A 26,611-nucleotide genomic window follows, 5' to 3' on the forward strand; every position below is an offset into this window, starting at 1 on the left:
TCTGAGGGGAGGCGGCAGCTGGAAAACCTGCGGTGCTGGGGGCACCCTGGGGCTCTCAACAGCCCCCTGCTCCCACAGGGCTCCTGGGGAGGCCTTGGGGCAGCCCTGGGTGTGCTCATTCTGTAGCTGCCTCCTGCCCTCGTTTCGCCCCAGAATGAATGGGCAGAGAATGAATGGGGTGCTCCCCCCCAGCACCGGGGCGGCCCCGCCCCCTCCGCGTAGGCCACGCCCCCTCCCTCAGACCACGCCCACTACCCCGAGGCCACGCCCCCCTCCGCTGGGGCGGGGCGGGCGGCGCTTTGCGACGGCGGCGCTTGGCGGCGGGCGGCGGCGCTTGGCGGCGGCGGCGGGGGGCGGCCGGGGGCGGCCATGCTGCTCACCGTGTTCTGCCTGCGCCGCGACCGCAGCGAGCTGACCTTCTCGCTGCAGGTGGACGCCGACTTCGAGCTGCAGAACTTCCGCGCTCTCTGCGAGCTCGAGTCCGGCATCCCGGCGGCGGAGAGCCAGGTCAGGGCCCGGCCGTGAGGGAGGCCCCTGGGGGGGGGGTGGCTCCGGGCCCGGCCTGGCCCGGCCGCGGCTGTGTCCCGGTGTGGGGGGGGGTCCCCGGGGCTCCAGGAGCGGGCGGGAGGCGCGGGGCCCCCCCCGGCTGCGAGGCGGTGGCTTTGTGCCGGGCAGCCCGGGGCTGGCTGCGAGGCACGGGCAGGGAATCGGGGCCGTGGGGGGGTTGTAGAGGGGAGCAGCGTTGGTGTGCGGGCGGTGGAAGGAGAGCGAGGGCTGAGGGCAGAGCGGCTGCTGCCTCCCTACCGCCCAGCTCCCGGTTCTGGGGCTCTCTTATCGCGGTGAGCTGCCGGCTCTGCCTCTGTTTTGGGATAACGAGGGGTCGCGTCCTTCCCGTGCTTCTCTGCTTGCTTTTGCTGGGAGTTTTTGCTTAGAGCCTGTGCTCTGCTGTGATTAAATTGCTGCGGATTTCCCATTACACAGACTGCACGTAACACAGATCAACCCCGTGCTTTTTGGTAGCACCTTTGCTCTCATTCTGTCCGACTGACTTCTGCATGTGCGTTATCATCTTTCCTTTCTTAGCATTTTCTAAGCGTATGTTTATTGTTCCTTTATCTGCTCTTTCTGCTCGGTGTTTGTTTAGCGTTCTTTGGACCTTCAGTAGGAAGAAAGTTGTGAGACTACAACTTACGGGTGAAGTAGCTTGTTGTGCAGAAAGATTTTGTGTGCCCAAACCATCCCCCACAAGCAGGTAACAGTGTGGGTCTTGCTACAGCTCTTCCTTACCCACAGCACGCGTCGCTTTGTGGGTATCCCGTTGGCTCCCCGGCACAAAGGGGAGATGTAAGGGACCGTGCAGGGTGGAGCAGACCACAGAGGGTTAACCGAGTCCTGTTCTGTGATCTCCTGCAAAATTAATTCTGGGGCGGAGGTGAGCGCCGAAGCACTTGGCTGGTGTTGTGGCGGATCGGAGGGTGCCGGGAGATAGCGGGCACGGCGACTGGTGGGCTGTGCTGATAAGGGGAGTTGCAGCAGGGACAGCAGAAGGGAAATAATTCAGCTCACTGTGGTTTCCTTCTCGTGACGTGGAGGCGCCTTTTCTGGAGCAGGAGAGGAAGGCTGTCGGCATTCTTCTGGCAGCGGTGTTATTTCCTTCATCTCCTTCCCTTTACGTGCTGTGTGCTCCCTGACCTCAGCTGCCGCTGCTGTGCAGTTCCAGCTGAGGCTGCCGGGCTGGGGGACACGTCCTGAGGCATGGCACGGAGCAGGCTGTGACGGCTGGGATCACAGCGCTCAACCTTGGGTCTTTCTCAGGATTTATAGAGAGTGTTTCTCCAGGAATCGCACATTCCAAGCTATAGATGGCTCAGAGCCAAAAGACAATTCAAAACTGGACAGGGGCTCTGTGCTGGGTTTGATTTATGGAACTGAGGAACTGAAGTGGATGGCCGGGGCCCTTAGGGTGTCCCAACAGCAGAGGCTGAGAGGGAGGTGGGTGTAGCTCTCCTGCATAAACCTGGGGGACCATGGATACATTGGGTAGGATTTATAGTCTTTGTGGGTTTCTTGTTTAAAAGAGCAATGTTTTTGCTGTACGGACTTTGTTTTAATGACAGCTGATTACTTGAGTGGGGTTGATTGCTCCACAAAGACATTTTACCCAACACCACTGTGCAGAATCCGGTCAGTCTGTGATGTTGGTGCCAGCTTCCCTACCCAGGTTACCTCCAGAAGGGCTCGTGTCTGGTGCCTTGGCCAGCTTACAAGCTTGCTTTCTGAAATGTTCTGCAAAGCAGGTAATCTAAAGTACAGCAAAATTAAATCAGTTTAATTCCACAGCAAAGTGGAACGGGTCAAAAGCACATTAAGCTGTGCTGCTAATGGATGTGGAGCGAGTGCTGGGCACTTAATTCATTGTCTGAGGTGTGAAGGCTGAATGCTCATAAATCCAGCCCGTGAAGCAAGATGACAGAGGTAAAACCTCACTTAAACTGATTAGCTCGTGTCTTCCAGGCCGTCTGCACAGAGAAACTGTCATTTAAGATTTGCGCGTGCAGCTGGGATTTATTACAAGCTTGCTTTCTCTGCGGACAGCAGCGTTGCCGAATCAGGTCGGGCAGGGTGTGCGTGGTAATGTGAGAGGATGCGCTGGGACTCCTCCCGTCACAAGCTAACCTTAATAATGCTGGCAACGTCTTGCAAACCACCAGAGCAGTGACTGAATGCCTTAATATAGCTTGCAAATGGATCCATGTTTGCTTTGAAAGGGACCCAGAAGCCAGTTGAGTGCAATGCCGTGGATGTTGTGAAGTGTGTAGTGAATGAGAAGATAGAAATATCATCTTTGTTCCTAATTGTGTGTTTTTTTTCAAATTCTGGTTGTTCTGATTGCTATATCATACGTGGCTGTTACTTTTACTTCCTCTGTCTTTCCTACTTTGATGCCACCTCTTACGATGGATCTCTGCGATCAGGGAGCAGGAGTTAGGATTCTGTGTAATGAAGTAAAGCAGCCAAAGTGTGCAGCGTCTTCCACACTTCAAGGAAGACGCGCACTAATTGTCTTTTTGGATCTTCAGCGTGCTTCAGCTGCTTGCGACAGCATCAGGCAGCGTCGCAGCCCGTCCAGGCGAGTACTGTGGAAGCGTCTCCCACGCGGCTCTGCCAGCCCCAACCTGCAGCAGACCTGTTGTTCCTGAACCAGCCTCTTCCAGACCAGGGAGACGGTCTTGCTAAATTACATGGCAAATGTCAAATTGGATCGTGTGCCCAACAGGGTTAGGCTGAGTTCTCCAGCACTTCTTGCTTTGGACGTCTGCCAGGGGTAGGAGGCTGTTGAGCTGATCTGCCTGGTCTCATTGTGCTCTGATGAAGGCACAGAAGCCTTAATGCCAAACAGACACTGTGTCTGGGATGCCAGAGACATGTCTTAAGCAGGAACTTTCGTTCCTTTAAAGCACGTCTTTACTTCTATGGGTTGTGTTTTAACTAAATGGCAGCAGTTTTGTGGAAGCAGAACATCCTGGTTCCTGTGCTTGGTGAAGTAACTCCTCTGCTGGTATTCGTCTGCAGTTACTGCCTGTTGAAATTTCAAGGGGAGCACGGGAGTAATTGAGGACATCTGTAGGTATTACAGAGTCTAATGTTAATTGAAATGTTTCCATGGTGATTGTTCATTTTTTTTATCTCAATATGTTTTTATATTTAATCTTGTGGACTTCTTGTTAAGTTATATTATGATAATAGGAAATTACGTGACTGTGTTTTATAGTCAAAAGAAATTAATTCCTTGCCACAGACTGATTGCAGATTCAGGACTGGTATGTTTGGGTGCTAAATCTTTGTGTCTGGATGGAGTTACATCACTGAAGTAAAGCAGAAATCTCTGAGCTAATCACTGGGTTCCCTGTAAAACTGGTTGTTCTGGGAACCGTGTTGTGGTAAAGGTAGAGATAACTGATCGTAGACAGTCTGGTCCGGTCTCCCTCCTGATGGATGCTGCCTGCACGGTTGAGGCCTTGGCCAAGAGGTGCTGACCTGGGGGCAGATATCACTACAGAAAGCAGCCGTGACTTGGGTAATAGAGATTTGATTTTGGAAACGTGTGGTAAACAGGTCTGACGCAAGGTGTTCTTTCCTTTAAAGATTTTGGCCTCTAATTAAGAGAAACCAGCCCTTCTCTGAGATGCTGGCTTTTGAGAAGTGGCTGTTGGGTTTCGGTAAGACCAACTCTGGGTACTTGTCCAACCACTTGTTGAGGTCTTTCTGTGCCTGAGGCCGAGGTGCTTTGGCAGGGCTTGTCTGTGCCTGTGGTGAGAATTGCACGCCTTCTGTTCTGAAGCTTGAGGTGGGTCCAGAGGAGCTGCTGGAATGTTTTCCTAAAATACAAATACATTAAAAGCAAGATTCTGGTCTGTTTTGTCATGCAACTTGTTTTTCCTTACGTTCTCTCCATGAACAGATAGTCTATGCGGAGAGGCCTCTAACTGACAACAACAGATCTTTGGCCTCCTATGGCTTGAAAGACGGGGATGTGGTGATTTTGCGACAGAAAGAGACCGTAGAGCCACGGCCTTCAATCCGTTTCCCAGGTGAGAAGGGTGGTGGTAACGTTTTCTCTGAGCATCTGAAGAACACCTCGCTAGACAAACTGCTTTAGGAAGGGAGGGTGGCTACAACTGAGGTGGGGGACTTTCAAAATTAGCTAAAGGGCTTGTTATTTAATTATTTTTATTCTAAGTAAATGAAAAGAAAGCAGGAAAGGATGGAAAAGCAAAGAAAATTCAGAATAGCAGTTTGCATAAAGGTATATGAATTTTCATAGGACTGCCTGTTCCCTTCCCGTTCGGTGGAGTGCTGTAATAAGCATGCGCACGGTGTGGCTCAGGCGCATTAAGAGGCTCTTGAGATGTGTGCCCTGAATTGTGACAAATACCCAGAGAAGCTGCATCTTAACAAACCAAGTTATGCAGTCCTGCACACGTGCAAGAGGCTCCTCAAATAATGTGAATGGAGACCTGGTCCTGTCTCTGTTCTGCCTTCTGCAGTGAGTCCTAGCAAATCCACATCTTAAAAGTATGACCGGAAAAGAAGGATTGCTGGCTGAGAAGGGCTTGGGAGCACTGGCTGAGGTTCTTGTCCTCCTGCCTTAACGGGAGGGGTGGTACCTGCAATGCAGCTCTGCAGAAATGTTGCTCTTTTTTTCTCTACTTTTTTTTTTTTTTTTTTTTTAATCTGAGAGATTCAGAAGTGCCTTAGAGACATCAGGTTTAGCCTTGTAATCCCTCTGTGTGGCATTCACATTTGTGAAGCTGGAAATAACTAGTCTGTGATTCAAAAAGTGCAGTTCTAGGGATAAAAAACGTACGAGCTAGAAGAATAGAGCAGTTACATAAATACATACTAGCATTCCTAACCCAGTAACCTGGGGATGTGGCAGTGTTTCTGACACGAATTGCTGTTCAAAGAATCTGGTCTAATATTGTAGCGTGAAGACCAACATCTTTCCACAGTTTTTCCGCTTTGTTTTTGGAGCAGAACTGTAAATAGGAAGTGCTGATGCATTTGACCTCTTTTCCCTCAAGGTCTGCCGAGGATAGACTTCAGCAGCATTGCGGTTCCCGGGACATCCACACAGCAGCGTCAGCCACCAGCACAGCGTCTGCGTCCGTCGCCTTCCGATGCATCTTCGTTCCCTCAGGGTTTGGAAAATCCCGCATTGCTACGGGAGATGCTGCTTGCAAATCCCCACGAGCTGTCCCTGCTGAAGGAGCGCAATCCGCCCCTGGCGGAGGCACTGCTCAGTGGAGACCTCGGTAAGTTGGTTTTTTTTCTGTGTGAGGTGGTTTTGAGTCTGTTTGAGCTCAGCTCTTATAAAAGGCAGCCACAGGTTTTTAACTAGCTGGGATGCTCACTGCCAGCTTATTGATGCTGCTGATAAAAGGTGCCAGCTGGGAGTACTGAAGTTCCTCTTTTTCTAACGAGACTATTTCTAACAAGGTGGGCATGTTTCTCCTGCTTGGCTTTTTGAATAATTTCTGTCCCCTACTTTGAAATATCAGGTGCGTGGCTATGTTGAGCTTCTATGAACACAAGTGGCTCAGCTCCTGATTGTTATGCTAAGACTCTGAATGCAGCTTCCAGTAATGGTGTTGCATTTGCTGCGCCCCAGAGCCCACTAAGACCTCAGCTGGGAGCAGTACACTGTAAGACCATCTCTCCCCGTAGTGATTAGCTGCTATAGAAGTGGACATCAGAGAGCAGAAAGAGAACAAGTAAATGGTGTCTCTAGGGACCTTTTCCAACAGACAGAGTTATAAATGTTTACATTCCTCTTGAAAGTGCTCATGTATTTTGGGCACTTCACATGGCACAGTAGAATCCTTGTATGAATCACAGAATCACAGAATTTCTAGGTTGGAAGAGACCTCAAGATCGAGTCCAACCTCTAACCTAACGCTAACAGTCCCCACTAAACCATGTCCCTAAGCTCTACATCTAAACGTCTTTTAAAGACTTCCAGGGATGGTGACTCCACCACTTCCCTGGGCAGCCTGTTCCAATGCCTAACAACCCTTTCGGTAAAGAAGTTCTTCCTAACATCTAACCTAAAACACCCCTGGCGCAACTTCAGCCCATTCCCCCTCGTCCTGTCACCAGGCACGTGGGAGAACAGGCCAACCCCCACCTCTCTACAGCCTCCTTTAAGGTAAGGTACCTGTAGAGAGCAATAAGGTTGCCCCTGAGCCTCCTTTTCTCCAGGCTGAACAAGCCCAGCTCCCTCAGCCGCTCCTCATAGGACTTGTTCTCCAGGCCCCTCACCAGCTTCGTCGCCCTTCTCTGGACCCGCTCAAGCACCTCGATGTCCTTCTTGTAGCGAGGGGCCAGTATGGTGTCCCTCATTTTCTCTGCAGATGGGTAGCTGATCTTGGTTTCTCATTCTTGATCTGATGGAAGCTTTGAACTCTAGTCCTGTTTTATTATGAAGAGTGGTGGTTGGGACATTAAAACACGTGCTAAACCTGTGCAAGCACCTAGTTAGGAAATAAATCCTGTCGAGCTTCAGGAAATGAATGATGTACCATCTAGCAGGAGACTTCTTCCTTTTCAAGGTTACATCCGAGTGATTTATCTCTCAAAGAACACTGGAAGGGAACTCACATGGATGTTGTTGGCCTACTGCATTTTCTAATTCTGACGTCAGCTCATACTCTTGTAGTTAAATAGACGTCTGTTGTGCTCTCAATCTTTTTCCCGCCTCTTTTGAGCGTTGTGTCTGTAGTGCAGAAGAGAAGTTCTTCCTATCACCTTGAGAAGAATGTGCTGCTGCTGGCACAGGCCACAAGGGGCTAAGCCAGGCACCCAGAACTGGCTAATGAGCCAATCTGTTCTGTCTGGTATGCACATAAGCTTTGATTCAGGTGTGCACTTTTAGTCCCAAAGCACTGCAGTGGGGTGTCAGAAGGAAGTGACTTGATCTGGTTATACTCTCATCACTTCGTAATGCTGCTATCAGTGTTTGGGCACGAGTCCAGTTCAGCTCTGACTGATGTCCAGATACATGCACAGATCCGTGCCGTGTGACTGCTGGATGCATCGCAGGCATGTTAGAGGACACCTGCTATACAGAAGCCTAATTAAAAACAAAACAAACACATAAAAACACCCAGTGCTTTCCTGGGCATGTAACTCTCTTTGAGCCACAGAGCTTCTGTATGGGAACTGCATTTCATGAAGCAAAACCACGGCCTTCTGTGTTTACAGAACTTAATTTATTGCCAGGTCTGTTTGGGAATGTATGTGATCAGATCCAAACAGTAAAAAATAGCCAGAGGCTATCCAAACAGTGGGGAACTAAAAAACATGCAGTTAAACTTCCTGAAGCAAGTGTCTCTTGTAGCACCTCTTGATTACAGCAATAGGCATTCAGCTTTAGGGATTATAATGTCTGTGTCTTAGCCTGTGTTGCTTGGGTTTAAAGTAAGTTTTGTTATTTTTTTATTCCTTAGAATTTTGGGTTGCTTTTTGGTGAATCTACAGACAACTATTCTGTAAATAGTGTAAAATGTGATAGTTTTTGCAAGCTGTTCTTGTAGGTGGGCCATCTTATTGCAATCTCATTCCTGTCTCTGTCTGAAGTTTTTTCAAAATACACGTGCACAATTCAAATGAGAAGCTTGAGTGCAGGTTTTCTATTCCTGAGTTCTGTTCCAGGTGTAATTTAGCTGCCGTTTTTTCCAGATTTTTTGGAGTATGCTGTAGGCAACTCTTGCTGCAATAGAACAAAGAATTGCCATTTTAATGGCAGCTCTCAATTTTAAGTACTGTAATCTCAGGAGTTTTTTTCTTCCATTTTTCTTTCACAAAAAAGGATATGGAGAGGGAAGTTGAGTTTGACTGTGTCTCAATGTGTTTGGGTAGGAGAAATAACTCTGTCAAGTTGTTTTTCATCTCAGCAGATTCCCAAGTTTGCCACCAATCAATCCTTTTGAGGTTCATCCACGGTGCCTCCAGATGAAGCTTATTGTGCTTGTGCTGCTGATTCTATCCCTGAGTGTGTGCTGGCATAAAAAGAGGTGCTTGCTGTGCCAGAACTGGATTTGTAAAGAGTAATTTCCAGTAAAAAGCATTTCTGTCTCTCCTTGTTACTGCAGAGAAATTCACCAGGGTGTTGCTGGAACAACAGCAGGACCGAGCCCGGCGGGAGCAGGAGAGGATCCGACTCTATTCAGCTGACCCTTTCGATCTTGAGGCACAGGCCAAGATAGAAGAAGACATCAGGTAGCAAACCAAAGCCACCTGCATGCTTCGGTTCGGAGGTCTTTGTGGCACTTTTTTTCCACAGGGTGCTTCTTTCCAACCTGGTGCTTTTTCCTTGGAGGACACAAGGAGTGTGTTTAGAGAGCAGATGCTGCCTTAAGACAGCAATCTGCTCGCAGGGTAGCACTCTGAGCCACCTTTGCAAGTGAGAAGGTTGGGAATCAGGACGCACGGGTGCATCCCGTCCTTTAGAGGTATCCAGTTGAGCACAGACAATGGTGGCAGCACCGCTGTCCATGTGCGTGATGTCTCAAGGCTGGGCCACTGTGAAACCAGTAAAGAGCGCTTGTGAAAAGCACTGAGCCAAGTCCTTGAGAGGTGCTATTCAGGGCATGTCTTGAACCTGAGAACAGAGCCTGTGCCAGTGTCTGAGCAGAGCTCTACACAGAGTGGGGTGTCGCTTCCCAGCTGCCTTCGAGCTTTGGTTTTGCTTACTGCTAATTGTTTTGTATTTCTGGCTAATTCCAGACTCTGCATTTCACTGCTGTCAGAAGAGATCTTCCATAGAAATATGTTCTGTTCATTAGCCTTTGCTCCGTTTCTGTCTTCCAAATGTACTTGCATTGGGCTGAGACTTGATTGCTTAAATTGGGTGATAAATCCTGGATTTGGAACATGGCTGATGGTTTTGTCCCCAGTAAAGAAATGTCTTTCTGATGCAGGCTCATAGTTTATCATAACCAGAATTAATTTGCGATAAGTCATTCTTGCGTTATAACTGACAAAGTGTTGGTACCGGATAGAGGCTTAGCATAGCGATGCAGAAAAATGTAATGCATAAATTGCATAAATTTATAGATAAAACATAGCTAGCAGGCACAGGAACAGATTTCTTGCTCCATAGATGAGGGAGAATTGGGACAGATAAAGGTGATGTGCCTGAGGTTGTACAGCTATTAGGTAACAGTTCGGACATCTAGCAGTCCCCAAATTTCACAGCCCATTTAGTTTCTCTGGTTACTTGAACTCCTTGCTGAATCAGGTATCCTCTGCCTCAGATTGATCGGGAGCTCATGCAAGCATCACACTTTTTTGACAAAAATCTCTGTCCTTCAAGTGTATCTTAGGTGGACAGAGCATCAAGCACAGAGAGAACAGAAGTTTCAGATCACTGCATAACTGATTTAAGATTGAGTAGCAAAAGACAGTACAACGTGCAGCTCTTTGTTTCACAGGTACATGCAGCCAGGGCAGGGTAGCAGGGTGCTCCCAGGTGAGCCAGGTCACTGTTAGTTGCTGTTAGCTGTTTCCCTGCTCCACCAAGAAACCGCATCCTGTTGTGGGAAGGCTACAGAAAATGGATGAGAGGAGTTTGCTTTTCCAATCCTCCTGCTGAGGAGGAGAAGTGAGGTGGCATCAAAGTTGGAAGCAGATAAGGTTATTTCAGATGCAGTCACTGCAGATACCCATCACTTTGAAGATTACCGTAGGGGCCATGATGAGCTTTTTGATAAGTGTTTTTTCTGTAAGCTTGAATTTGCAGCGAGGGCTTGTGCTTACAGTGGTGTTCTCACTGCAGTTTCGCTTATCTCCTCTCCTTCCTATGCCTGGAAAAGGCAAGATACCAGGGAAACGTTGGAGGATTTTAATGTTCAGCTGCTGTGTGGGATTCCGGTGTTGTAGCTACTGGCAACATCTTCATCATATGCCCTCAGCATTTGCCTCTTCAGAGTGACTAATAAATATGCAGGTTTTTTGCTTATAAGTCCTCCAGGTTAACTCTGTGGTGACAGGTTTTTGTTGCCGACACAAGGTTGTCAGGTGCAGGCATCTCCAATGCTGTCGTGTGAGCTACACAAGGTGCTGGAGGGAGCAGCCCTCCTGGCTGCAGGGAAGCAATTTGATATCTCTGGATTAAGCCAAGAGCATTACTAGCAATCCCTCTGCTAAGAAGGCTATGTTTAGCTAATGAAGCAGTCTTTGTTGTGGTTTAAAAATGCTGTTTGTAGCTGATGCAAACTGCAACAGGTGGGATTACATTTGTAAATTGGAAGGATGTTTATAAGGTTTTGCTGATGGAACGTCTGATTTTTCTCTCTTCTCCATTAAATTCAGGCAACAAAACATTGAAGAAAATATGACGATAGCGATGGAAGAGGCCCCTGAGAGTTTCGGTCAGGTGGTGATGCTTTATATTAACTGTAAAGTCAACGGACATCCAGTGAAAGCCTTTGTTGACTCAGGTGAATTGCTGCTATTTTCATCTTTCCCCAGAATCTCTTTCCCTCACTAAGGGAGAGAGTACACACTCCAGAATTTTTGCCCAGAGTATTCCTTTTCCATTATAAAGAACTGTATTACAAGCTTTTAAAGCACCTAATTAAAATTTGAGAACAGTTTGGGCTCTAAGGCAAGCAGAGTAAATTGTGGAGACAGTTTGTGAAGCAGCACAAATGAGTGCTTGAACACCCCAGATCAAGGCTCCTGTGAGAATTTCTGGTGTCTGATGGCTGCGATGCCAAAAAAGGTCACTGACACATGTGTATCTTATCTCAGTTTACAGAAAGGGAAACTTTGCCTGCCTTAACGCTGTACTTCCCACCCGTAGCTTTAAAGGGAAAGTAGTTGGGGCTGTTCCAGTTCTACCGTGGTACATACTTTACTGTCCATGCTGATCTCTGTGTGTAGACACAGTAAATTCAAAGCACTGTGCTTCATAAAAAGCTTTTTTATGCCATAATGCAGTTGCCTGATGCAAGCAGTGTGGTTTCCCTGCTGCTGAGTATAAGATCTTAAGCCCTTTCAGGAGTTTCTTTCATTTTGCAATGCCCTGTCAAGACTTAACATGAATTGTGTTGCTGGTAGGTGCCCAGATGACCATCATGAGCCAAGCTTGTGCTGAAAGGTGCAACATAATGAGGCTGGTAGATCGGCGGTGGGCTGGCATTGCTAAAGGTGTAGGCACACAGAAAATAATTGGCAGAGTGCACTTAGGTAAGTACTGGCATTCTTCTTAGGACAGCTTTAGCAGCAGTTTGACTGTATTCCCTGCAATCTTGGCACCAAAGAGCACCTGATTTAATGCTATATTTGTTAGAAACTCCTATGGAGGAAAATAAAAGTGCATCTGCAGTACGTTCATTTGACTTGAGCACAATAATCTGGTTTCTGTCTCACTTAATGCTTTTGTAATGGAATCACCTCTCTTTTAGGTGAGAGACTCTTCAGCTCCTGCAGATGTAGAGAAACCATTCACTCTGGGTGCAAAAGCAGGGTTGATGTGAAGGAGCAGGGTGTCTCCTGTTTGGGGTGTGGCTGTTGGCCTGTGTGAGTTGCTCAGGAAGGGCTCCAGTATGGTGGAGTGCTTCATACTCCTCCAGGAGGAGAAGGCTGGCTGTGTTTGTGTGCAGGTTTTCTGGATGAGTGAGGATTGTCCTTATTGTCTGGAAAAAATGATCCTCTTTACTGTTCTTGCTTAGATTTGTGCTCTAATGAGCTGTACACTGCTCCTCTAGCAGTGTAGCTTGGAGGCTTAGGTGAGCAGTACTTAAGGCTCTAGAGCAGATCAGCTTTGAAAACAATTAATTACCTCAGACAAATATAGACCTAATAGTCTCTGGGGCTTGCACATGGCTGGACTTCCTGTGACCAAAGCCGTATGTCAGAGCTCTAGCTTCAGTTTTACCCAGCACGTTTGCACAAGCCATTCCTAGGGGATGGAAGAGCAGAAGATAATTTGTTGCACTTTAGGATGCAAGGCAGTAACTTTTCTCCATCCTGTTTCAGCTCAGGTTCAAATTGAAGGGGATTTCCTGGCGTGTTCCTTCTCAATCCTTGAAGAGCAGCCCATGGACATGCTTCTAGGACTGGATATGCTTAAGAGGCATCAGGTATCAACACTTGTTTTGAAACAGTTACTGGCTCTTCCAAGTGAAGCTCTAAGCACAACATAAACGCCAAGCCTGTGAATGTGTTAGGATTTTCTGGGGAGAGAAAATAGATTATTTTTCAGCCAGTTACAAAAGTAGTACATATGCTAAAGGCATTGTGGATGGATGTATAGGGTGTCTGGCTGCTCCAGAGTTTTTTGCCCTGATCAAAAATGTTCAGAGCTTTCCAAATGAATGATTTATTGCAAAGCAAGTCCTGTAGGGTCCTTTGATTATAGCTGATGCTCTTGACCCACTTTGCTTAGGTGCTATGAGCTGTGCCCATTGAAATGGATTGTTTAACCTTGTTTCTCCTTTTTCTCCGGAAACTGGCTTACTCTTATGCAGGCCCCTGATGTCTTGATGCTCTTTCACAGTGTTCAATTGATCTCAAGAAGAATGTACTAGTGATCGGCACGACTGGTTCTCAGACCACTTTCCTCCCGGAGGGCGAGCTCCCAGAGTGTGCCAGGCTGGCTTATGGGGCCGGGCGGGAAGATGTGCGGCCGGAGGAGATTGCGGACCAGGAATTAGCAGAAGCAATACAGAAGTCCGTAGAGGAAGCAGGTACCATAATGAGCCCAGCTGAAATAAGAATCTGCATAGTTTTCTTGCTGTGTATCAGGATGTCTGTTGGCAGTCACTGAAAGGCCCCTTCTCCCTTTTCTCAGTTCCTAGGAGATGTAATCTAATACAATATCAGTGAGTAAAAGGTAGAGAGAAAGGGGCTTTGTTCTTGCTTGTGGCTTCTAATTACACCTATCTTTTCCTTTCTGTACAGCAAAATCTGTCCACATGAAGGCATTCGGGGGTGCTTGCTGTTCAATTTGTGCTCTCCTTGCAACTTTCTACCAGCTCTGATATCTTGGTCTTCGAAGGTGTGGAGATAAGTGATTGTCTCTGGCACCCATTCACCTGGTTCAAATTCTTGTGCCTAGTCAGGGACATGGCTCAGTTACGTTGTGTTTTAGCAGCCTCACATTGGGTCACTTGTGCTGACCTCTGCAAATCCTGTTCTTAATAGCTACTGTATATAAAAGTAGGGGAGCTGTAGCAGTAAGTACAAATCTTTGGAAAGAAGGAGTATCAGCCTCAGCAACTATTTGGGTCTTAAATGTGCATTGTCAAAGTACATCTGTGCCTGGTTGCTGCCCCTCTGCTGAGGAGCTATAACTAAGCAATAAGTGTTAACTTGTAGCTCATGCCCACCTATTTCTTTTCCAAGACAAAGTAAGTTCATGACAATTTTTAGAAAGTGTGCTATTTCAGCATTTTTGCCTTAGAATGGTGCTTGTGCCCTTGGAAGGTAAATTGGTTTTCTTAGTAAAGATTACTGTTGCTCTAAATTTCAAAAGCAGCAGCAGAATTGACATCCTAATGTATACCAGCCGTAAAGATGGTCTGCAAAGAGAATTTTCCCCTCCTCTCCTAGTTTTGTTCCCTGTTACTCTGGAATCTGTAAGCTGCACAAATCAAGATGGTCTGGGCTCTGGAAGATATTGGTAACTGCAAATTTTAGTTAAATGAAGATGCCAAAATAGTTAAAAGCTGAGCTATAAGCCAAACTGTCTGAAACTCAGGTTTTCCATTTAACTCCTCCCTTAACTTCAGCATATGCTTTTGAAAAAAAGGAGAGATTCATTTCTTTATGCCGACTATTATGAGAAGCCATAAGCAGCTCAGAAAGTGTATTTCTTAGGACTTTTCCAAAACCGTTAAGGATAGCTTTTTTTTTTTTCTTTTTAATGCAGGTGGGAAGATGTTTGAGTTTACTTTACTTTTTATCCTTAGAAAGTATTGCACTAAGCTTCTGCTTTCTGTATGTGAGCAGAACACATAATTGATCACGTTTAAGCTGATAAAGTTGATTTATTCAGTGGTTTTATTGCTATTTTTTCAATTATAGCATGCTTCTAATTAGAATTGAAATCTGATAAATTTTTTTAAATATATATATAAATATATATTATAATGCACTGTTGTTTTTTTCTTTAACACTTCCCAATTGCTGCTTGGTTGTCCAAAGTGTAAACAGTGTATTTTCTGCAAATAATCAAGGGAAGCACAGGATTGTACTTAACAGTCCCACTGAGCAATATTCTTCTATGCCTGAAAGTTTTCACAGATATAAAACCTCCAGAGGAAGGCCAGTCTTCAGTGTATTGTCAAGAAATGGTTTGCATGTTTGACTTTCTAAACCAAATTAGAATGCTCATTAACTTAAGTTGCAGCAAGTGAAGAGAAAAAAACAAGGATTTGATCTTGCTCCATCAGGTTTTGACATACTTAAATGTCAGACTTGATGGCTTGGGCTCATGTCTCTTCACATAACCTAGAAGAGAGAATGTAGCAATGTAAATGTGTTCTTCCGTTAAAATTCTGAGCTTAATGAAGACAAGGGTGGTTTTTGCAGTCTTCCCCCATTTCAAGTGAATCTTTGCAGACATAGTTGGCTGGACTTAGTTCTCTGCTGAAAGAGAGATCAAATAAAAAACAAACCTCTTGGCCTGAAAAATGTGAGTCTTTATAATTAAAGCATTTTAGGCAAGTGCTTTAAAATGAAAAGTGTCTAAGATGACTTGCAGCTACTTAGATACCAATACTGTTCTGAAGACCATGAGGCTTTGTTCAAGCTAGTCAGCAATTTGCTGTTTTCCATTGATACTGAGCCCTAGAGGAATGTAAAAGATTTATGAGAATAGGAAATCTATTTTGTATGTTCACTTAATACTTGTAGAACACTAATGCACAAAATTAAGGTAGGTCTTGCTTAGATTGACTCTCTGCAAGCCTTGGACCTGTTACAAGTCTCTGACTTGCAGGCATCTTGTTAGCTGTATTCTGAGATATCAGACTATTAACTTACACCCTCTTGCTCTTTTCTAAAACAATTAACTGCTGCTAGCTGGTACCAGAAAAAACAAGTGAAAGAACAGTAAACTGGAGAGGAAGAGAGAGAGAAAGAGAGAGAAAACATAATGCAGCACCAAGGAAACCCAGCTTCCCACAAGGCCTGTAATTTTTCGTAACAGCTTGAGTAGTACAACAGAAATCACTGTACATTTGTAGACCATTAAAGTTCTCATTTTGAATGCACCTGGGTTATTCTTGAGTTTTATTTAATCCCTGGAAGCCTCCTTTTGTGAGCCTCATGTTTTCTGTCAGCTGACTTCCTGGTGTTTCAACACCTGTGGAAAGGCAGCTGAGATGGTAGCGAGGTCATGGTATGTTTTACGTGTTTTACTGTGATCTCCTAGATTCTCCATGAATGCTTCACTTATGTTTTGAGAGTTCATTCTTTTCTGCCAATATGCAGTGTCCTCCCCACAATCACCACCCCTGGTAACAGCCTGGTGATTATGGAGGATTTACAGAACTGACAGCGAAACTACAATTGTCTAAGTAGGAAGCATATTGAAGTAGCTTACCCCATATGTAGCTTTCCATCCAGACAGCCTGGCTGTAAGAAAGGCACTGCCTCCACATATGCAACTCAGGCTTTTCCTAATATAGAGAGGAGTTTATCCCTGATGTTGCACTTTGTGGAGAAGAGTTTGTTTCTGGTGCTAGCTGGATCAATATCCTTAATGGGGTTAGGATTCAGCTCCTGTAGATATCCTGGGAGAAGGATGACAGCAAGTCTCGGAAGGATGGTGCTGAGGAGTGCTTGGCAGAATACCAGGTACTTCTGCTGTCTAAATGACTACAATTCCCTGATGTTTGACTGATCAGACTCTGTTTTTTGACTCACTGGGTCTGTAATCAGTTCTGCTTTCTCTCCAAAGGATTGGTTTGGAAGCAGGGAACATAATGCTACCACATAGAAACAGGAAAAGATCCCTTCTGTTTGAACGTGTATCCTGTGTCACGAGCCTCTTAGCCACCCTTATGAAAGATGAGCAGTCTGAAAATCTGCAGGATAATTCCAGATTTTTAATACTGTAGCATAGCCAAGTTGTAACTGCATTAAGACCAGGTGTGTGACCAATAGAAAAGATTGCTGTGGTATAAAATAAAGCAGCAGATGCACGAAGTGTATTGATCAGAGGTGTGGTATCGCAGTATTTAGTGCACCTTTTTATCTAATAGAGAATAAAAAAAATGGGTACCTGAGGTGAAAAAGACCTAGAGCCAGTGTGTGGTGCTACCAATAGAGATCTGTACTTTATCCATTCTCCATGGGGAGGAGGAAGCAGTTGAGCTGGTTTGACTTCTGGCTGTCTGTTCTTTGCTTTGCTCTTCAGTGCCTCAGGGAGTATTCCCTTTTGGGATTTCTGCCCTAGGATCTTTATGCTTCCCATTTGCAGCAAGCCAGTGTTTGCTTATCTTGTCTTGCCTGTGATGGCATGATCCATCACAAGGCAATAGCCACTGGGAGCACAGTCTGAGAACTGTGCCATCTCAAACCTCATTTCACTAAAAGTGGCTCCTGAATGCAGCTGTACAGAGAACAATCTGGTACAGTGCTAGACATCTGCCTTGTGCTGCATGTATTTTATCAAGTGTGTAGTATCACCCACATTGCATTGGACCACTCTGCATTGTAGACAATACAGAACAGCCCTTCAACTGTTTTTCAGCAGAGTTATTTTTGACTCGACGTAATGAATTACCTAGGCAGAACTCCTTTTGGAAGTCGGCGAACCTAAGGAGCTCCTGCTGCTCATGTGCTGTCTTTGTGGACAGTTGGGAGGGGAACTGCAATGTCGCAGGACTATAACCATGCATGTTGTGTGCTTTGAATGCTAACGCAAGTTTGGTGTGTTTGTTTCCTAATCCAAACAGAACGTCAGAAGCCTTGATGCATGTAGTGTGTGTTTACTGCAGCTGGAGTGGGCCACAGACCAGGTATTTATAGCCATCAGTTTGTAAACTTTTACTACTACATTCACACTACCTGCAGCAGGACTGTCCTTACTTTAAAGTGTACTGGGGAGAAACCCACATGATGTGAAATTACCAGCTCCTCCATTTAAGAGCATGGAAGAACATTCGACCTCACTTGGCCAAAGGCAGCAAACCTGTGTGTTGCCTGTACTAGGAAAGGTGGACGCTCCTGTTCATGTGAAGGAGAGCCTTACAACTCTGATTCCTTTCTGTGCTCTCCAAGCAATGCTTGGTGCTTATGTAAACCACTTCTGTTTCTTCAACCTGAGCTTCTGTCAAGTGGTCATCCTCAACAGAATGAATGAACTCCTTGACAGTTCAGAGAAGTCATTTACACAAAACAAACCAGCGTGAGTCCCCACTGAAAACTCTGTCCTAATATAAAATAGAAGTACATTTGGTGAGCTGAAATGCCATTCTGCTGTTGTATGTGTACTGTTTTCCTGAAACAGTCTACTCGTTAACGCAGCAGTTACATTAGAACTCCCCCGAGTCACTGGTTATTTGGGCTTATCTCTGACACAAGTATTTTTAAAAGATTTTAAAGGGTAGGGAAGTATTTGGTGATAGTGGACTCTTAACAGTTTTAACTTAAACAGACACAGTTCAACATGTAATAGCTACACGTGCAGATTAACAAATTGAAATTGACCGGTTATGTTAGAAGTCAGTAATTCCAAAGTGTTTGCGTTAGATCTGTCCTGCGTAATTATCTGGTCTGAAATGAAAGCAAGCATGTTGGTTGTGCTATTATGTAATACTTTTAAAACCTTGCATTAGCACTAACGTTTGAATTTGGTGATAAACAGCTGTCTTTTGACTTTAGGAGCCTGTGGACTCCTCAGTCTTTTGGGGTTCTGTATTTAAAGCCTAGGAGGCTGCCTGCTTCTCTTATATCAAAATTGCTTCAACGTAGCCTGCTCTTAGAGAAACCAATTGGCAGCTAGTTCCCTTCCAGCTTGACAGCAAACAACATTATGTTGAAAAAGAATGAATAACTGACAAGTAATTTTATATCCACAATTTTAATTCAAGCTGACAAATAATATGGAGGATGTTTGCTGAACTCTGGATATCTTGTTTTCTAATTGTTACATCCCTTAACATGCTGAAGGGGAAAAAAAATGAAGATAACTGCTCTGTACAGCTAGAAGTTTTCTTTGCTGCTGTTACTGCAGCTGCACTGATAACCAGATGAGAAAGTAATGGGGTTCTTTGGTTTATGCTCTTGATTAAGGAGAAACTTATGGCTAAAAGAAAACCTAAAGTTCTTTTCAGCTTGAGCAAGCCATCTGGGAAGCACCCCTCTAACTACTGTGTAGGTACATCCCATTGAAGCCTGCTTTCTGTATCACCAAGAGGAGTTTGGATCTCTCTCTCCTTTGAAAAATGCCCTTTTAAAGGGGATGCTGGGATTTCATCATCTCAGTGACTGCAGATATATCTGCTCACTTTGAAATGTAAATGTCCTCTAATTGTGAGCTCTCTGAGCACCCTAGAACTGGCTTCTTGTCTTTCACTGCCAGTAATGAAGTGTCTGCAGCTGGAACGTAGTTGCTGGATTTGCACTTGGTTATTCTTGAAGTACTCAGGACAGTCTGTAACAACTTCTTGCAATAGCTAATGATATGAATGGAGCGGTGCTCTGGTGAGTAATTTTCAAGCTGATATGCAAACTGTTGTCTTAGCTTCTATTCTGAAGGTATAGATACTTGAAAATCATGGTTCTCCTGTGTTCTAACTCCTTCTTTCTTTCTGTCTTACGTATAGAGAATAGTGACAAAGAAACTACCTCACTGGAAATGCCCTCATTACCAGCTTCTGATGGGTTTCAAAATCCAGTCCAGTCTTCAGGACAAAGTTCTAAGATCTGTAATCCCACAAATCAATTACTTGATCGTTCTGTCTCTGCCCCTGCTTCAATTTGCTCATCCGAATCTAGCCTCGCAGAGCCCGATAATCCTAGAGCCGTCAAGTCTTTTGAGTCTTCAACTGAATGCCGGATAACCCCAGAAAAAGAACATCCTCTCTTATTACAGCATCTTTCCAAAAACTCTTCCTTGGCAGATAACAAGCCTTCTCTCCAGACAGGTGAGGTACCTTGTTGCAGTCCAGCTTGCCCTTCACAGAAAACACTCAAAGAAACATTTGTTGCTGACAGTCTAATGGAATGTAATGCTAAAGAACAAGGCTGTGCTCAGGAACCTCCTTTGGAAGTGAGGGAAGAAAATAGTTTGACTGACACTGCTAAGCACGGGCAAATTGAAGATGTATCTCTGTCTTCAGAACAGGAGGAACGGAAGCAAAAGAATGAGCTTGCCATAGACCATCAGACGTGCAAAGAATCAGAGAAGCCTGAACAGCTGGAGAAACAAATTGTCACAACTGACCCAGAGCTTTCTTGCAATGTTGGTGGGGTTGAGAAATCTGTTGTGGAAGAAGAGGGCCATACAGCCAGCCAGCCAGCAAATCCTCCTGCAGAAACGAGAGGAGATGGACTAGAGAAAGCAGATCTTCCCTGCATGAAAGGGAGTATCCAAATGTCAGCCTCCTGCAGCTGTATGCATATGGAAGTAGATGTAGTTGAGCGGTCAGTAGCTGAAGTGCACAGCTCAGCAAGCAAGCAGAAGCAGCTGCCTGAGGATGGAAGTGCATCTGACCTGAACTCAGATGCCTCCTCTATGGAGGTGGAGTCGTTGAAGTCTGCAACGTCCTTGAGTGATCCAATTTCCACCCCTGATGTGTCACAGTCCAAAAGCACCAGTGAAATTCCTGCAAAGTATAATGAATTGTCCAATGAAACAGCTGAAATCAGTTCTTCCCCCCACAGCATCCACCACCAGGACACAGATCCAGGAAGACCTGTAGAAGAGCCATGTTTCTCTCTAGCAACAGCCTTGAAAGAGCTTCACAAACTCCTGATTATCAGCCGTAAAGGAGAATGTAAACTCCTTGCATCCGAAGTCTCTCAGCTGGAAATGGTTCACAAAGAGCAAGCACAGCAGAAGGGTTTTTCTGAAGACAAGCAAAAAGGCTCACATCCAGACAGCCAGGAACTGAGTTGTTCCTCCGTTAAGGGGAGGTCTGAAAGTAGAAAAGCAGAGGGGAACCAGCCTTGTGATTCTGGCACAGAAAACAACCTTGGGTCTATCAGTCACGTGGAGTCAGCTATTGGAGAAGCTGCTTTAGAGATTCAGGAGTTTTCAGGTAAGAGTGATTTGATTTTAGTGACTTCTGCAGTGACATCTGACCAGCAACAGAGCTCTGAGCAGGCTGAGATTTTGGCAGAATGTAATCAGAGTCCAACTAGTCCAACCTTGGAACAAAACACATCTATTTCCTCTCAAACTGCTTTGGATGAAGATGCACCACAAGATGTTCAGGCATCGTTAACAGGAGCACCTGGGAGAAGCAGCAGTTCTTGTCCTGAAGGTCCGTGGTCATTGGGTGGGTGTGAGGAACCACTGCTGAGCCCACTTGCTGGCTATACTGAATTTCCTTTGGCTGCTTCTCCACCACCTGCTTTCCCTGCGGCTGATGTTGATCGAATCCTTGGTGCTGGCTTTACCATGCGAGAAGCTCTCGAGGCTTTGGAACAGGCGGATGGAAATGCAGATCTTGCTCTTCTCATTTTGCTCGCCAAGAGTATTGTTGTTCCTACGTAACTACGGAGGAGGTAGCTGACTGGGGTGTCTCTTCCTTTAAAGGGCGTATCTAAATTACACATCACAATGTACAAGCAGAATGTTGAGCCAGATTTTTTAATTCTTTGCAGCCAAAGTAACTTGTCTCTTCAGTTTCACTTGTTAGATTTGGCCTTTTAAAAGAAAGAAATCGTCCTAGCATTGTGTGGACAAGATAGCTTTTAATTACGCATACTGGATTAAAATTAATGTTTTTATTTAAATGTAAAATTTTAGAATAAGCTCCAATGTTATGAATAAAAAAGCAGAAGCCATTAAGATCACCACCCTGTCCAGCGCAAAGCAGATTGTGAAATAAGTTGAACGTGTGTGTGTGTGCTGCCAATGGTGAGGCACAGCACGTGGTGTTACAGGACATGAGGTGCACACTGAGTTTGGTACGGTGCAGGCACAAAACACCGCTTTTCTAAATGTACTTGGTGGGTTTTGCCAGTTTTCTCTCTCCTACGCTTTATAACCAAATGTATGTGACGCTGATGAAACATTTATGGCAGCTACGAAAGGTTACGTAGGTGCCCACAGATGTGTAAAACTTCACAGAAGGAGTGGGAGGGTGTGGGGTGGTTTTGGAAGCATGTTTTCGTGTGTGCGTGGGGAAAGCTGATGCCTGCTTTTGCCAAACCCTTTTATGCTTTTGGGCCAGTGTGTTTAAGTTTACAATGTGGGGATAACGGATAGGGAGAATAAGGGAAGGGATAGAATTTGGTGCTACCAAAACTAAGATGTACTAACTTATTTGAGGATATGCTGATATTAATTGGGGGGGCTGGGGGGAGAGAAAGGAGTTGTTTGGTTGTTTTTTTTCTAGCCTTGCCCACACCATGTTCCCCCCCTACAAAAGAACAAGCTCAACTGCTGCAGGCAGAATGTTAATGATGAAAGTGTTTAACAAACCAACCATGTGTTATGGCTCTTAATCCCCCCTCTACCCGTGGAAGATGGATTCTCTATGCACTGCATGGGGGTGTGATCAGAAGAATGAAGAAATCTGCTTTGCACTAATTCATCTGGATGTTTGGGGGATCATCAGCCTCTCAGCTGTGGAAATGCAAACTGCAGAAAGTCTGTAGCAGCTGATGGGGTACTAATTTAATACCTCTTAAAAAGTGAGGGCTCCTGAATAGGGTTTATGAAACAAATGCACTTGACGTGGCTTCTGCATTATAACCATCGTGGCCTTCCAGGACGTCCTTGGTGAGTAGTAGCCTGTCTGATTAGGACTCACTGAGGCTGTGTTGTAGGAAGCCCTTTCCAGATGCTTTTTTTTTTTTTTCTTCTCCAAGTGAGCTACTTTTTGGTTTTCTGCAGAATACTCCAAAATACTGTTGGGGCTGGGGAAGGGAAAGGAAAGCATGGTTAGATATGATACCAAATTTTAAGTAGGAACTTTTACTTAATCCGACTTGCAAATCTCTGAAGTGGATTTTGTGTAAAGTGTTCACCTTTAACTTTCTGCTTTGAGCTAAACCTGAAGTGATGGATCAGCAGTGGCTGGAAACATGTTTTGTTTCATGGCTTTCATTTGTTATCATTGTCTCAGGCCTGTCCCTGGTGTCTTGTTCTCCCTGTTGCTTAGCAGGTTTGCCTGTGTGTATGTTAGGATTTTTTTATACAGGATAGCTTTTACAGACAACACCAGTTTGGTTTCATCTGTGAACTTGGAGGTGTTTCTCATGTCAGTAAGTGGTGGTTGTCAGATTTTTCTTAAATGCTCGGGTAGCCAAGAGATCCTTTATATTCTAAAGAGCTTTAAGGCATTCCTCTGCTGAATGGAGCTTTTGCTCAAGTTGTGGAGCTAGGCCTGGGGCTCCCAGACACATTTAGTTTATTTCCCACTACTTGTGGTGGCAGCAGTAGTCATTGTGCACGTGTTGGGAGCAGCGTTTGGCTGTTTGGGACCCCCTTGCCTGAGCAGCATCAAGTAATTCACTTCAGGCTCTGTTCAAAATAAGTTACTGAGGCGAGACTACAGCTTTATGATCTTTACCATGCAGGTGGTAAGAGTTTACCCATGATTAAGCTTTTTGAGACTTTCCTTGCAATGAGCACCCCAAATCAGTGAAAGCCAGATCTGTAAAGGGTAATGCTTGGACTGCTACAGGAGTACAGACATTGTCATCAGATCTCTCCCTAGAAGCTTTAGGAAATAAGATAAAGATATTAGTCCCATTTCCGTATGGTTCACTATCAAAAGCAGCAACGTGAATGAAACTCCCAGCTCTCAGATCCAGAACATCCTCAGTCTAAACAGCCTGTTTCTGCTCCCGATTCACACCATGGGTCTCAGTGAGGTGGTCCTTGGAGCAAGCCCATCTCTGGAACACGTGAACCAGAGCTGGTGAGTGCACCGAAGGCACCAGCTGCGGGTGGTTGGCCCCCCTGGATGCGTGAGAGCTGAATTTGCACCCCTAGCCTGCAGGTTCATTTACTGCCAGCTTCTTTGAAGCATCCGATGTTAGCCATTCAATGTTATACCCTTTTCATATTTACACTTTTATGTTTTTAGAAGCAATTGCTAATAGCTAGAGAAAGTACTGCTGCTTTGCACCAAACTGGTTAAAGGCTCTAGTTTTATGGCCACGTTTACTTAGACTGCATATACAGAATTTATGCTATAAAAGCTTTAGAGCATCAGCCAACTTGCTTCAATGCTCAGTTTTATTCTTTGTCAAGTATAGTTTTTGAAATCTGCCCTTCTGCCAAAGCTGTAAAGAAGCATTTATTGATACTGCTAGAATTTCCTGGGTAACTTCCTCTGAACTGCTAGAAACAAAGCCTGACCCCCCCAGTTGATTAATACTTGTAAAATTATTTTAAATCAAGTTGGTCCAAGCCTGGTGATCTAAATCTCTTCATTTCACAGAGCCTTGCTTTGAGTGAATGGTTATGTGCTGCTAAATTAGAGAATAATTTTGGCTTTTCAGGAGCGAGATTCATGTTAGAGAAAATCTGGGCAGTGGTGAGTATTTAAGGCTAAATAAAATGTAGTAGTTAGTGAGTGCTGTCTAAAAGTTGTCTTCCATTTTAATGTGTATGTGTCCTCTCTGCTTTATGCACATATCCTTTGCTCAGCTTTTAGCAATCCCTTAGCTGGTCTCTCTGCTTACCTGTCCAACAAGGTGGGAATATTCATATTTAAACGGGGATGGCAGACTGCTAAAGCTTTTTGGCTAGAATGGGGGAAAAAGATGATGCCAAAAGCTGTTTAAATTTCTAAAGGAGCTAAGTAAATGTATTCCGGGCTAAAGTAAGGCTCTTCACACCCTTCTCTTGCCCTCCTCATTCATCGATGTTACAATATATTAACTGTCACATCAGCTTAGCAAAATGATTTGACTATGAAAAGTCTATCTGTAGAGAATAAAGCAACATTCAAGCTGCTTCACTAAGATGCCAGTGCCTGTGGGGACCCTACTGGGTCTGTAGAGCTTGTTTCTGGGTATTTCCCAAAGCCACTGTGGTCATGTACCTTGCCATTTGGTTTCTGGGAGGTATTCATTTCCTTAAAGATACTGAAGGAGTTTACTTGGCTTCTTGTTGAATGCCTATTTCTGTAAATGAGGCTCTAGGTAAGTTTAGTGATATTCAGTGAAATAACATCTGAAAGTCTCTGGGCACAGATCTGTCTGACAAGAGGAGGAAATATTTCCTGGTGACAGGCGTGTTTACGGGCCGCTGAGCAGAGCTGCGCTGTGCTGTATTACTGTGACAATCTCTGCCTTGTTGCTAATTATGTTCTATGTAGACACTTGGTCTCAAGGACTGTTAACCTTGTACCTCCTAGATACGTTCCTTTCTTTCTGTCCTTGTCTCTCTCTCTTTCTTGCTGTCTCCTTTCCTCCGAAGTAGCAATATTCAAGTGTACTTGTTGGATGCTTAACTTCCAGATGGTAAGTTTTCCTTAAAACTATGCCATTTATCAGTAAAAGGAGGAGAATATCCTAGAGGTTTCTTCACCAGACTTGGACTTCTTGCCACTCAGCTCCCCAGAACTCTAACGTGAATTCAAAGAGGAGAAACCAAGAGGCCTTTTGCCTGCCTCTCTCGGAGGTCAGCTTGAGAAATTGGGTTGGTTTTGTGTATATCATTCCCTTAGGAAGCGTTCAAGAGATTTCTTCCTGCACTGTGTAGACGTAGCTTAGTCTGTGATCCAAATGTGTAGCGGTTTGGGTTTCTCTTTGACTGATGCTTTTTAGCTTAAGAGTTTTACAAACTCACTTAAGGAACTTGAGGGAATCAATACTCAGGAATCCTAAAGCTGGTTGCATTTGTGTCATTTACTCTTCTGGGCTGAACATACTGCAGTTGTCCTTGCAGACTGAAGGGAAGTGTGGTTGTGTCATCAGAAAATGGGATGTGGTTCTGCCCAAAGTAATACACACTTGATTCTTTTTTGATTTTTGTTTTTTTAATATTGGGGGACTGTTTATCAACAAAATTGATGTGTAAAATTTGATATTTAAAAAAAAATGAATAAACACTTTATCATAATGTTGCTTGATTGGTCTGTCTGTATTTCTGAAATCACCATCCCTACACTGAAATCATTCTCAGGCCATTTTCTCTAAAGCCAATAGGATTTCCTTAACATAAATGTTGCCATTTGAAATATAATAAGTAGAAATCAATGGTTAAAATGGTTGCAGTTGGCAGAGGCTGAGAGCAGGCATGAGAAATTCAAATATTCCCCTTCTACAGAAATAGATTGTCGATTCCTTCAGGCATGGCTTGGAAGTAGAAGGGTATAATATACAATGTAGGCTATAATATAAAATATAATATATATATAAAATATAAAATGTTAGGGTATAATATAAAATGTAGCTCTTTGCCACAATACTATTTGCTGGAAAAATGAACGGGGCACTCCTTGTGTCTCGTATGTACAGATTTCATTTTCAAACAGATTTGAACATTTTGTTTTGTTTTCAGGAGCTAAAAACTAATCTCTTGGGACACCAAAAATTTGGCATTTCTATCCCTATAAGCTCCTCATGTCAATTTTAATTATAAATTACTTTTTAATAATTCCATTCCCTTAGCGTCATTTAATAGAACAGGTATAGGAACTGATGCAGAGAGGTGTCATGTGCAGCAGTAAGCTGTCCCACTCGGTTTTGGAAAGGGGGAGAAGAGGATTTTCCTCTTCCAAAACCTGTAGCAACGTTAGTCGCAACATTTGTCTCATGGACCAGTAATTCCTTTTTCTTATCTTGAAAAGCAGATGCACTCCCCTTGAGAGAAGCACTGAGGTTTTTGACCATTAAATCTCATGCGTCTGGAGAACAGTCAATGGTATTGCAAGATCAGCAGACACACAAGAAAAATAAA

General features: G+C 44.6%; 1 protein-coding gene across 3 annotated transcripts; it reads left to right on the top strand.

Moving 5' to 3' along the window:
• The first annotated feature begins 290 nt into the window (after positions 1–290).
• DDI2 (DNA damage inducible 1 homolog 2) lies at positions 291–25,771 on the top strand. 3 transcript variants are annotated; one of them, XM_068658240.1, is made up of 10 exons: positions 293–507; positions 4,463–4,592; positions 5,586–5,816; positions 8,655–8,781; positions 10,876–11,003; positions 11,626–11,754; positions 12,547–12,650; positions 13,067–13,256; positions 17,475–17,537; positions 19,347–19,485. In XM_068658240.1, the coding sequence occupies exons 1-9, from the start codon at positions 370–372 to the stop codon at positions 17,489–17,491; spliced, it is 1,194 nt and encodes a 397-aa protein (XP_068514341.1). In that variant the 5' UTR covers positions 293–369; the 3' UTR covers positions 17,492–17,537; positions 19,347–19,485. The 3 variants fall into 3 exon arrangements, with proteins under 3 accessions (XP_068514339.1, XP_068514340.1, XP_068514341.1); XM_068658238.1 differs by lacking the exon at positions 17,475–17,537 and having other exon boundaries at positions 291–507; positions 19,347–25,771; XM_068658239.1 differs by lacking the exons at positions 17,475–17,537; positions 19,347–19,485 and adding an exon at positions 13,471–15,785 and having other exon boundaries at positions 292–507.
• The last annotated feature ends 840 nt before the right edge of the window (positions 25,772–26,611 follow it).

The sequence above is a fragment of the Anas acuta genome, chromosome 22, assembly GCF_963932015.1.
Source record: "Anas acuta chromosome 22, bAnaAcu1.1, whole genome shotgun sequence".
NCBI lineage: Eukaryota > Metazoa > Chordata > Aves > Anseriformes > Anatidae > Anas > Anas acuta.

What these genes read in the sequence shown, in the direction of transcription:
- DDI2 (XM_068658238.1), top strand. Translation starts at nt 370, where the DNA reads ATGCTGCTCACCGTGTTCTGCCTGCGCCGCGACCGCAGCGAGCTGACC. An exon ending in TCCCGGCGGCGGAGAGCCAG is followed by an intron (nt 508 to 4,462) that starts GTCAGGGCCCGG and finishes CTCCATGAACAG; the next exon opens with ATAGTCTATGCGGAGAGGCC. An exon ending in AATTGGCAGAGTGCACTTAG is followed by an intron (nt 11,755 to 12,546) that starts GTAAGTACTGGC and finishes ATCCTGTTTCAG; the next exon opens with CTCAGGTTCAAATTGAAGGG.